General features: G+C 46.0%; 1 protein-coding gene across 1 annotated transcript in view; it reads right to left on the reverse strand.

Moving 5' to 3' along the window:
• LOC144594664 (uncharacterized) overlaps positions 1 to 12,299 on the reverse strand; it is a 104,623-nt gene that overhangs the window by 54,480 nt on the left and 37,844 nt on the right. The window contains 7 exon segments of the mRNA XM_078401485.1: positions 932 to 1,052; positions 2,183 to 2,383; positions 3,332 to 3,438; positions 5,863 to 6,096; positions 7,711 to 7,919; positions 9,923 to 10,104; positions 11,492 to 11,620. Of these exon segments, the coding sequence (XP_078257611.1) occupies positions 932 to 1,052; positions 2,183 to 2,383; positions 3,332 to 3,438; positions 5,863 to 6,096; positions 7,711 to 7,919; positions 9,923 to 10,104; positions 11,492 to 11,620 (1,183 nt within the window).

Below are 12,299 nucleotides of genomic sequence, written 5' to 3' on the forward strand. Positions count from 1 at the left end.
CCATTGGAGATGTGACCCAGCCCATCACACACACCACACTCCCCACCATTGGAGATGTGACCCAGCCCATCACACACACCACACTCCCCACCATTGGAGATGTGACCCAGCCCATCACACACACCACACTCCCCACCATTGTAGATGTAGCCCACACACACCACACTCCCCACCATTGGAGATGTGACCCAGCCCATCACACACACCACACTCCCCACCATTGTAGATGTAGCCCACACACACCACACTCCCCACCATTGGAGATGTGACCCAGCCCATCACACACACCACACTCCCCACCATTGGAGACGTAGGCCAGCCCATCACACACACTACACTCTGACACCTGTACAAATCAAAAATCTACTTATCTCTGCCTTAAAAATATCCACTGACTTGTGGCCTCCACAGCCTTCTGGGGCAAAGAATCCCACAGATTCACCACCCTCTGACTGACAAAATTTCCCCTCATCTCCTTCCTGAAGTAACGTCCTTTAATTCTGAGGCTGTGAGCTCTAGCTCTAAACTCTCTCACAGACTGGACAGAGGACAGTCCAGAGGGTGGTGAATCTGTGGAATTCATTGCCACTGGCTACTGTGGAGGCCAAGTCAATGGATATTTTTAAGGCGGCAATTTACAGATTCTTGATTTGTATCAGGGGTTAGTGTCAGGGGTTATTTGGAGAAGGCAGGAAAATGGGGTTGAGAGGGAAAGATAGAACAGCCACCATTGTTTGAATGGTGGAGTAGACTTGATGGGCCAAATGGCCCAGTTCTGCTCCTATAACTTATGAAGTTTCAGTTTGTGGGGTTTTCACATTTGGGATCGTAGGGCTGGATTCAGCTGGTCACTTGGTGAGGTGTAAGAGGGCTGCACAATCTTTAAGGAGTGTCTTTTGGAAGATGGAAGTAGTTTTTAAATGTTCCTTACCTGAACTGGCACATGTGCTTTCAGCATCAATCTCTGATTCATCCAGGGGTATATTAACATCTTCATCATCACTCAGACCCACACACGAAGACCTGCTACTGAGCGAGGCTGAATCTACCGTCTGCAACATAATTTACATTTACAAGTAAAAATGTTGATCTTCAGATGAGATCCTAACTACTCCGAATATTTTTGGGCTCTCATTTTAACCAGAATAAAAATGACCAAAGTGAGATCTGTGCTGTGTAGGAAGGAACTACAGATGTTGGTTTATACTGAAGACACACAGTGCCGGAGCAACTCAGCGGGTCAGGCAGCATCTCTGAAGGAAAGGAATAGGTGACATTTCAGGTCCAAAATCTTTTTCACACCGAAGGGTTCAGTCTGAAGAAGGGTTCCGACCCGAAATGTCACCTGTTCCGTTTCTCCAGAGACGCTGCCTGAGTTACTTCAGCACTTTGTGTCTATCTTGAGATCTGTGCTGTCTGCGTGGAGTTTGCATGTTCTCCCTGTGACTGTGTGGGTTTCCTGTGGGTGCTCTGGTTTCCTCCCACATCTGGACGGCGTGTGGGTTTGTAGGTTAATTGGCCCTCTGTACAGTGGCCTGAGTGTGTAGGGAGTGGATGAGAAAGTGAGATAACATAGAACTAGTGTGAAGGGGTGATGGATGGTGGGCGTGGACTCAGCGGGCAGAGGGGCCTGTTTCCATATTGAATCTTCCAATCAAAGATTTTTGTTTAAACTCTGCATTTGGGAGATCCATTTTCTGACAGGCAGAATTAAGTTCAGGGACTGCAGATCAGGGAGTATAAAGCACCGTTTTTAACATGGTCTGGGATTCTGTGATTAAACACACTTCCCTTGCCTGCCCACCAACCTGCTAGCTTCTTCATGCCATTACAACAAGAGGCTGCATGGTGGCGCAGCGGTAGAGTTGCTTCCTTACAGCGCCAGAGACCCAGGTTCGATCCTGACTACGGGTGCTGTCTGTACGGAGTTTGTACCCTTACCCCGTAACATGCGTGGGTTTTCTCTGGAATCTCTGGTTTCCTCCCACGCTCCAAAGATGTACAGGGTTTGTAGGTCAATTGGTTTGATATCATTGTAAAATTGTCCCTAGTGCGTGTAGGATTGTGTTAAAGTGTGCCGGCCAGGATTGCTGGTTGACACGGACTCGGTGGGCTGAAGGACCTGTTTCTTGCGCTGCATCTCTAAACTAAACTAAAACAAACCTTTGACTTTAGGACTCACCCTGACGGTTTTTGATGCAATGGACCTGAGCTCAGTGGAATCCAACTTGGATTGATAGTCTCTCCTCCATTCCGTGATCCCAAGAAGAATTCCCAGTTCGTGCAGTCGGTTTAGATGCCAGAAAGAACACTTTGCTGTTTGAAGTAGAAGTTCTTTAGATTCACACTGCCCAACTATTCTGGAAAATGGTTCCAGGAAAACCTGCAAATTAAAAAATGAATCCAATATTTTAAATAACTATTTTGTTATTTCTATTTTGCTGAAAAGCGTAAACGCTGCTGAAGTGAGAATTACTTGGCCACACATTGACTATATTTCAGGTACTCCCCAGGATGCGATGGTACGACTTGCGACAGTTCGACCTTGCGATGGTGTAAACGGCAGCGAGCCGCCGCTCGTTACCGGCCACGTGACCGCGCGCATTCAATGCATTTCGACTTACAATACTTTCGGTTTCCGATGGGTTTCTCGGAGCGGAGCCCCATGGGAAGCTGGGGAGCACCTGTATTATTCTGTAGGCACACGGAACGTACTTTGGCTATTGCATTGTCATGGTCTAGCTTACACAGAACACTGATAATCTATTGGATATCTAACGTTGTTGTTGCATTTAATGCACCTGCCAAGTTGCAGCAAGTGAAACGTTCACTATTCCAGTTCATATTTGGTGCATATAATAAATACTCTTGACTTTTGATGTTGAAGCTAGTTTGTTGGACCAGTGGATGGTTCACCCAAGGGTGAATGAAACTAGAGGGTTGCATGAAGGGTGAATGACCTTATATAAAATTATACACAAGGGAGAATAAGACAAAAATTAACAAAAAAACATAAGAAAATTTGGTCGAAAATTTAGTGAATGAAATTTTGTGAAAAAAACTCAAGGGTGAATGAGTTTAAGAAGCACTGTGTTAGACAGTACCAGGCAACAGAATATATAGGGGAAAAAACTGTAGATGCTGGTTTAAATCGAAGGTAGACACAAAATGCTGGAGTAACTCAGCGGGTCAGGCAGCATCACTGGAGAGAAGGAATGGGCGACCCGAAACGTCACCCATTCCTTCTCTCCAGAGATGCTGCCTGACCCGCTGAGTTACTCCAGCATTTTGTGTCTACCAGGCGACAGAATATTCATAAACAATAGGGTACCTTCTGTAAAAGCGATTTACAGAGTCTTATTGGAATCCTGACAAGGCAATCGATAATAAATTTGGCCGATCGATCTGGCGATAGTCTTTCAGCCTCCAAGCATCTTCCTGTGCAAGAAAAATACACAAAAAGGTGTTGCAAGTTTGATAACATTGGCAGAAATCAATGCAGCGATCTGAAAATAAGCTTCCCCATTTGCCTCTCACCACTCAACGGGAAGAAATTCACCAATCTGGTTTCTAATTTAATTTTAAAATACCGAAGGCAAAGGATGTGGAATTGAACATTGCAGGACCCGATCGGAACGCGCGGCAAAATAGGATAACCAACTCGACGGCACAAGAACAGGCCCTTCAGCCGCCGAGGTCTGTGCTGAACACGATGTCAAGACCAACTCTCATCAGCTTGCACATAATCCACATCCTTCCGTTCACCACTTATCCATGTGCCGATCCAAAAGCCTCTTGAATTGAATTGAATAAATGTTATTAGCCAAGTATGTACACATACAAGGAATGTGCCTTGGTGCTCCGCTCGCAAGTAACAACACGACCTACAGTAAACAATTAAGAACAAAACTTTATAACGTAAACATGTGTTTAAGCATTATAACTTAAACACCACCATTGATTCTGCCTTCCCCCACCACCCTTTGTGAGGAACGTTCCAGACACCCACCACCCTTTGTGTGGAACGTTCCAGGCACCCACCATCCTTTGTGTGGAACGTTCCAGACACCCACCACCCTTTGTGTGGAACGTTCCAGACACCCACCACCCTTTGTGTGGAACGTTCCGGGCTCCCACCACCCTTTGTGAGGAACGTTCCGGGCTCCCACCACCCTTTGTGAAGAACGTTCCGGGCACCCACCACCCTTTGTGTAGAACACTTGCCATGCACAATCTCCTTTACACTTTGCGTCCCTCACTGTAAGGCTATGCCCTCTAGTCTTTGATGTTGGGGAAAAAGCTTCTGACTGTCTACGCCTCTCATAATTTTATACATTTCTATCAGGTCGTAATGAATAGGAGTAGAATCAGGCCATTCGGCCCATCAAGTCTACTCCGCCATTCAATCATGGCTAATCTATCTCTCCTAACCCCATTCTCCTGCCTTCTCCCCATAATCTCTGACACCTGTATTAATCAAGAATCCATCTATCCCCGCCTTAAAAATATTCACTGACTTGGCCTCCACAGCAGTCTGTGGCACAGAATTCCACAGATTCACCACCCTCTGACTAAAGAAATTTATCCTCATCTGCTTCCTAAAAGAACGTGCAGCGTAGGTTTACTAGGTTAATTCCCGGAATGGCGGGACTGTCATAAGTTGAAAGACTGGAGCGACTAGGCTTGTATACACTGGAATTTAGAAGGATGAGAGGGGATCTTATCGAAACGTATAAGATTATTAAGGGGTTGGACACGTTAGAGGCAGGAAACATGTTCCCAATGTTGGGGGAGTCCAGAACCAGGGGCCACAATTTAAGAATATGGGGTAGGCCAGTTAGAACGAAGATGAGGAAAAACCTTTTCAGTCAGAGAGTTGTGAATTTGTGAAATTCTCTGCCTCAGAAGGCAGTGGAGGCCAATTCTCTGAATGCATTTAAGAGAGAGCTAGATAGAGCTCTTAAGGATAGCGGAGTCAGGGGGTATGGGGAGAAGGCAGGAACGGGGTACTGATTGAGAATGATCAGCCATGATCACAGTGAATGGTGGTGCTGGCTCGAAGGGCCGAATGGCCTACTCCTGCACCTATTTTCTATTGTCTATATAACGTCCTTTAATTTTGACGGTCTCACCTCAGCCACCAGTATTAGACAATAGACAATAGGTGCAGGAGTAGGCCATTTGGCCCTTCGAGCCAGCACCGCCATTCAATGTGATCATGGCTGATCATTCTCAATCAATGCCAGTCTGCCCAACTCGTCCCTGTAGTTGTACTCCTGAACCCAAGCATCATTCTGATAAAATCCTCCGCACGCTTTACAAAGCGCGAGGTACGATCGACCCGCCCGCAGGCCCTTCATCGCCCTGCGTGGCTCGGCCGCAGCACTTTCCATCGCCCGGTGAGGGCTCAGGACTTTCATCGGCCTGCTCGGCTCGGCCCTGGGACTTTCCATCGCCCGGTGGGGGCTTCAAAAAGTTGGGAGCCTCGATCACCTCGTGGCACCACGGGAGAAGAATGAGGAGGAGATAAGACTTTGCCTTCCATCACAGTGAGGGTATGCCTAGAGCAATCACTGTGATGGCTGTTTTGTGTAAAAAATTATATCTGTGTGTCTTGTGCTTTTTAATGTCTACTGCCGGACCCTGACGTGAGAGGACGCTGGCGTTGAGTATTTGCCGCTTTTCCGTCAGGATAGTTTGTCTGTTTGTTTCTATGTTAATTGTTTTTGTAAAGCGCTTTGAGCATGTGATAAGGCGCTATATAAAATAAATGGATTATTATTATTATTATTATTAAAGCATCCACATACTTCCTGCATCGGAGTGACCAGAATAAATCTGCTCAACAAAAGCGACTCCTACCTTCAGAGCTTCCCAAAGTTGCCAGAGCAGATTCCACATGATTAGCTAGCAAGGCCAAGGGGGCATTTCTTAATCCATCGGCAGCGGCGATGGAGACCAAATGCCCTGCTGTCCCTATGGGGTCGTGGGACTTCACCGCCTGGGCAAAGTGCTCAGGGCTTGTGTCTGTGGTCAGTCTCAACAGTACCCCTGGCTTGGTTTCCATGGCAATCAAGTCATTCAGCACAGGCAAATCTAAAAAGGAGACAGATACGCAGTTATACAGACACCAGAGACTGCAGATGCAGGTTACATGAGAGGAATGGATCCACATAGTCTCTTGGCCAGAGTAGGTGAATCGAAGACCAGAGGACATAGGTTTAAGGTTGACCGGCTGTTACTCCAGCATTTTGTGTGTGTCTCAGGAGGACATGGATACATGAGGTTTTGGGTCGGAACCCTTCTTCAGACAATTGAAGAGGAGTGGGAGGAAAGCTGCAATTTTCACACATCTGTACCTTTTGCCTGATGGGAGAGGGGAGAGGCCAGGGTGCGACCCATCCTTGTTTATGCTGCTGGCCTTGCCGAGCGAGGTAGCAAGAAGATATTAATGGAGTCAGCGGAAGGGAGGTTGGTTTGTGTGATGGTCTGGGCTGCTGGCCTTGCCGAGGTAGCAAGAAGGTATTAATGGAGTCAGCGGAAGGGAGGTTGGTTTGTGTGATGGTCTGGGCTGCTGGCCTTGCCGAGGTAGCAAGAAGGTATTAATGGAGTCAGCGGAAGGGAGGTTGGTTTGTGTGATGGTCTGGGCTGCTGGCCTTGCCGAGGTAGCAAGAAGGTATTAATGGAGTCAGCGGAAGGGAGGTTGGTTTGTGTGATGGTCTGGGCTGCTGGCCTTGCCGAGGTAGCAAGAAGGTATTAATGGAGTCAGCGGAAGGGAGGTTGGTTTGTGTGATGGTCTGGGCTGCGTCCACAATTCGCGGCAATTTCTTGCGGTCTTGGACGGATGGGTCGGGTCGCACCCTGGCCACTCCCTCTTCTCCCCTCTCCCATCGGGCAAATGGTATTGATGTGTGAAAACGCACACCTCCAGATTCAGGGACAGTTTCCTCCCAGCTGTTATCAGGCAACTGAATCATCCTACTGCAACCCAGAGAGCAGTGCTGAACTACTATCTACCTCAGTGGTGACCCTCGGACTTGCCTTGATTGGTCTTCGCTGGCTTTACCTTGCACTAAATGTTATTCCTTTATCATGTATCTGTAAATGGCTCGATTGTAATCATGTATTGTCTTAGATGGATGCAATCATGTAAATTTGATGTTTGCAAATTGGATCTTTGACATCCTATTGAGATGTTAGGGGAAAAAAAACCAGATGAATGCACTGCCAAAGCAGCACTTCCCAATGTGTTGGGAGCTCGAGTCAAAATGTGCTGCACCTTTTAAGTTACTCCAGCACTTTGTATTTATGCTATCATTGAACTGAAAGGGCTTGAGATAAAAGGTAGGCACAAAATGCTGGAGTAACTCAGCGGGTCAGGCAGCATCTCTGGAGAGAAGGGATGGGTGACGTTTCGGGTCGAGACCCTTCTTCCGAAACGTCACCCATTCCTTCTCTCCAGAGATGCTGCTGACTCGCTGAGTTACTCCAGCATTTTGTGTCTACCTTCAAAATGTCACCTATCCATGTTCTCCACAGATGTTGCCTGACCCGCTGAGTTACTCCAGCACTCTGTGAAACATCACCTATCCATGTTCTCCACAGATGCTGCCTGACCCGCTGAGTTACTCCAGCATTCTGTGTCTACCTTCGATTTAAACCAGCATCTTTCCTACACAGGCTTGGGATAAAACTGGGTCAAACGTTTACCTTCCACACTGAGCTGAGTTGCTTTCTCGCCACAGTGCCTCTCGATGAAGTCCTTCAGTGGACCATGCTGCGGCTCAAACGCCAGCTCCCACTGTGACCAATCGGACAGATCCTCCAGCAGGGGGGCATTCAACAGGCAAGTCAACGCCTGCTCCTTACTCAGGTCCCCAAGTAGCCCCACCGAATTATTTGTTTCAGTGCTGCAGTAGCTTTAACGACAAATTTACTCTGATTATTTACAGGCAAATAACTTCCACAAACACCTTTTAAACAAAATAAAGACGGTCATAGCAATCCTCACGGGTTTGGACGAACATCATTACAATATTGTGAAAGTTATATGTTAGTTGATAAAAGATTAACTTAGAACATAGAACAGTATAGCACAGGATCAGCCTGCATTGGCAGTGCTGAACATGATGCTAAGTTAAACTAATCTCCTCCGTCTGCACGTGATCCACATCCCTCCATTCCCTGCATATCCATGTGCCTGTCTAAAACCCTTTTAAACACACAGCTATTATATTTGCCTCCACCACCACCCCAGGCAGCACGTCCAGGCCCCCACTGCTCACTGTGTAAAAAACCTGCCATGCACGTCTCCTTTAATCTTTGCCTCTCTCACCTTAAAGTTATGCCCTCTAGTCTTTAACATCCTCACCCTGGGAAAAAAGGTTCCAACTGTCTACCCTATCTATGCCTCTCATTATCTTTGAGACTTTTATAAGGTCTCTGCTCAACCTCCAATGCTCCAGAGAAAACAACTCAAGTTTGTCCAACCTCTCTTTGCAAAGATAGGAGGGTAATTAGAGTGATTAAGATATTTCCTTCTGTGTCTTGCGTTTCTACACATTGAGATATTCATTGCATTAAAACATTCATTGACTAATGTTACAGAAAGAGTCACCCAGAGAGCAGTGCTGAACTACTACCTACCCCACTGGAGACCCTCGGACTATCCTTGATTGGACTTTGCTGGCTTTACCTTGCACTAAACGTTATTCCCTTATCATGTACATTTCCACTGTAAATGGCTCAATTGTAATCATGTGTTGTCTTTCCGCTGACTGGATAGCAGCGTGGGCCTAACTCAATGAAACACCAATGAAGGGAGTCTGAAGAAGGGTCTCGACCCGAAACGTCACCCATTCCTTCTCTCCAGGGATGCCGCCTGTCCCGCTGAGTTACTCCAGCTTTTTTATGTCTACGGTTTAAACCAGCATCTGCAGTTCCTTCCTACATCAATGGTTTGTCAGCTGGCAAAAGCCCAGCAAGCAGCAAAGGGATAAATGCTGAAATGTTTGCCATTCAGAGATATTTTTTAAAAGTCTCAGCATTGATTCAAGTAATTTAAAAATAGTTTATGGACACCGGAAACAAATAAAACAACAAGTTAAAAAAAAAAACGGGGCAGGCAGCGCCTCTGGAGAGAGCATCAGTCTGAAGAAGGGTCTCGACCCGAAACGGCACCCATTCCTTCTCTCCAGAGATGCTGCCTGTCCCGCTGAGTTACTCCAGCTTTTTGTGCCCACTTAATAACCCCAATGACATACTTGCATCTACAGGATTAGTTTTCTTTTAAGAGCTAATTAACATGTAGGTAGCTGGGTTTTTTTGCACATAGAGTCATTTATTCTAAGTTGAATGAATGAAATGAATGAATGAATGTTTATTGGCCAAGTATGTACACACACAAGGAATGTGCCTTGGTGCTCCGCTCGCAAGTAACAACACGAACATACAGTGAACAATTAAGAATAAAGCATAAAACATTAAGAATACAACGTTACAGTTTAAACATGTGAGTGAAATAAACCAGAGCAAAAAGAGACTACAGACTTTTGGTTATTGAGTAGAGCTACTCAATAACCATTATTTAATTAGATAATATTTTGGTTTTGGGCTTGGTTTTCTTAGTTGAGTGCTTATCTGGGAGTTACAGCACAAGTACTTTGTGTTTTAATTGTAATCACTGTACCTCGGTCCACATGACAATAAACTAAACTGGATTTGTGGTAATCCAGGGAGGTAATTATATGAAGAAAGAGGTGACAATATTCTTAAACTTAAAAGGCTTCAGATTTTGTTTAAACTGTTCTCCGATAACAGTCATTTCTTGAATCAATAAAACCACACTTTTCTTTGAGTCTTTGGGAGGTCAAAGTTTAATATATTTTCAGGAGGCAATAAGTTTCAATTATCTCAGCCTCACCTGGCCTCTTTAACAAAGAACGTGGCTTCATACAGCACTAAGCTTTGGATGCTATTGTGGTCACTGTGTAGCTTGGCTCGACGCTGCACCATTTTGATCATGTTGGACAAAGCCCCATGCCCAAGTTCCTTGCTGTCCTTCACCTTATACTGGCTTCTGAGAGCAGCTTCAATTGCTGGAAACTGAAATCAAAGAAGAGTTAGTCCAGGCAAAGAAATACCCATGAAATATGGAAGATCCTTCAACTGAGGATGATCAACAAAATGAACATAGGGTAAAAGTGCAACAGATTTCCAGTTGCACCCACCAGCTATGGTACTTATGGATAGGATAAGTTTGGAGGGATATGGGCCAAAAGGAGGTAGGTGGGACTAGTGTAGATGGATCATGTTGGTCGGCGTGGGCAGGTTGGGCCGAAGGGCCTGCTTCCACACTCTATGACTCTATTCAAGTCCCAGAAGGCGGACAATTTTGGGCGAACAATTCAAGGCTGTTTGAATACATTCTCCAGCAATTTATTGCGACCAGCCATCTAACTGAGAGGACATGGTCAAAGCACCAAAAAGATCAACGATGACAGAAACCAAAGGGAGGTGTAACATTGGAGTTGGTAATTTTGAAGCCAGGATCAGCATTTTCCTTTGGCTGTGAACAAGACTATATTTTAATTAGAAACAGAAAATAGGTGCAAGAGGAGGCCATTTGGTCCTTCCAGCCAGAAACGCCATTCATTGTGATCATGGCTGATCACCCACAATCAGTAACCTGTACCTGCCTTCTCCGCATATCCCTTGATTCCACTAGCCCCTAGAGCTCCATCTAACTCTTTTTTAAATTCATCCAGTCAATTGGCCTCTACTGCCTTCCGTGGCAGAGAATTTCACAAATTCACAACTCTCTGGGTGAAAAAGTTTTTTTGCACCTCAGTTTTAAATGGCCTCCCCTTTATTCTTAGACTGTGTGTGTGTGGCCCCTGGTTCTGGACTCCCCCAACATTGGGAACATGTTTCCTGTGAATTCCCCTTTATTCTTAGACTGTGTGTGGCCCCTGGTTCTGGACTCCCCCAACATTGGGAACATGTTTCCTGCAAATTACTCTCCACATTTCGGTACTATTTCATTACCTGGTGGTATTGCCAGAAGATTGGCAACCTATCTATTCTCAAGACTTTATTCACAAAATGCTGGAGTAACTCAGCAGGTCAGGCAGCATCTCGGGAGAGAAGGAATGGGTGACGTTTCGAGTCTGAAGAAGGATCTCGACCCGAAACGTCACCCATTCCTTCTCTCCCGAGATGCTGCCTGACCTGCTGAGTTACTCCAGCATTTTGTGAAGAAATCGATTTGTACCAGCATCTGCAGTTATTTTCTTATTCTCAAGACTTGTTATGTTGGAAGGACGGCTCACCTGGAACCCCTCTGGTTCTTTCCCGTAACGATCACAAGGAGCCCACTGCTCTTAGCCTCAGGTTATGCCGTGTCACTTTGGTATGGGAAACACTAGCTCCTTCACGCATTCCCTTTTGTTCCCTCCCTTTCCGTGTGTCATTTTTTGGTGAACTGACTTACCATGGACTCTTCAAGGGTTCCACATTGCCTGATGAACTCATACACGTCCTGATGGCTTGGTCGAAATCCACAATTTCTGGCCTCTTGTGGCTGTAAAAACAGACTGCCTCCGGCAGCTTCTTCCAGTAGCTGTGCAACAAATCATTGATACTCTGAATCAGGAACCTTTTCCTTTTTGGGTGGTTCTAGTCGCACTCCTGTTCACTACACTGAAGTTTCCTTTAGTTTAGAGATACAGCGCGGAAACAGGCCCTTCGGCCCAGAGTCGGCGCCGACCAGCGATCCCCGTACACTAACACTACCCTACACAAGGGACAATGTTTACATTTATACCAAACCAATTAACCTACAAACCTGTACGTCTTTAGAGTGTGGGCGGAAACCGGAGTTCTCAGAGAAAACCCACGCAGGTCACGGGGAGAACGTACAAACTCCGTACAGACAAGCGCCCTTAGCTGGGATCGAACCCAGGCCTCTGGTGCTGTGAGGCAGCAACTCTACCGCTGTGCCACTGTGCCACCGTGCCACCCTGAAGTAATTTTATTACCCCCTCTCGTCCTGATGTTGCCAACACCTACACAAGGTGATGTATGCAGTAAATTAATGAATTTATCACAGAATTTATCACAGAATGAACTATCTGAATGACAAATAAACTATCTGTCAACCCTTGTTTATTCAGGGTAACAGAGGGTAGTGGTCCAGGCAGAATGCAAAATCAAGGGTGCACATTGAAAGGGGGCAAAGATGTTGCACAATGCTTACTCTATCATTTGGTGAGCGATGGTCGGCTGTAAAGCCTGTTTCC

Source organism: Rhinoraja longicauda, chromosome 6 (genome assembly GCF_053455715.1).
Source record: "Rhinoraja longicauda isolate Sanriku21f chromosome 6, sRhiLon1.1, whole genome shotgun sequence".
Classification (NCBI taxonomy): Eukaryota; Metazoa; Chordata; class Chondrichthyes; order Rajiformes; family Arhynchobatidae; genus Rhinoraja; species Rhinoraja longicauda.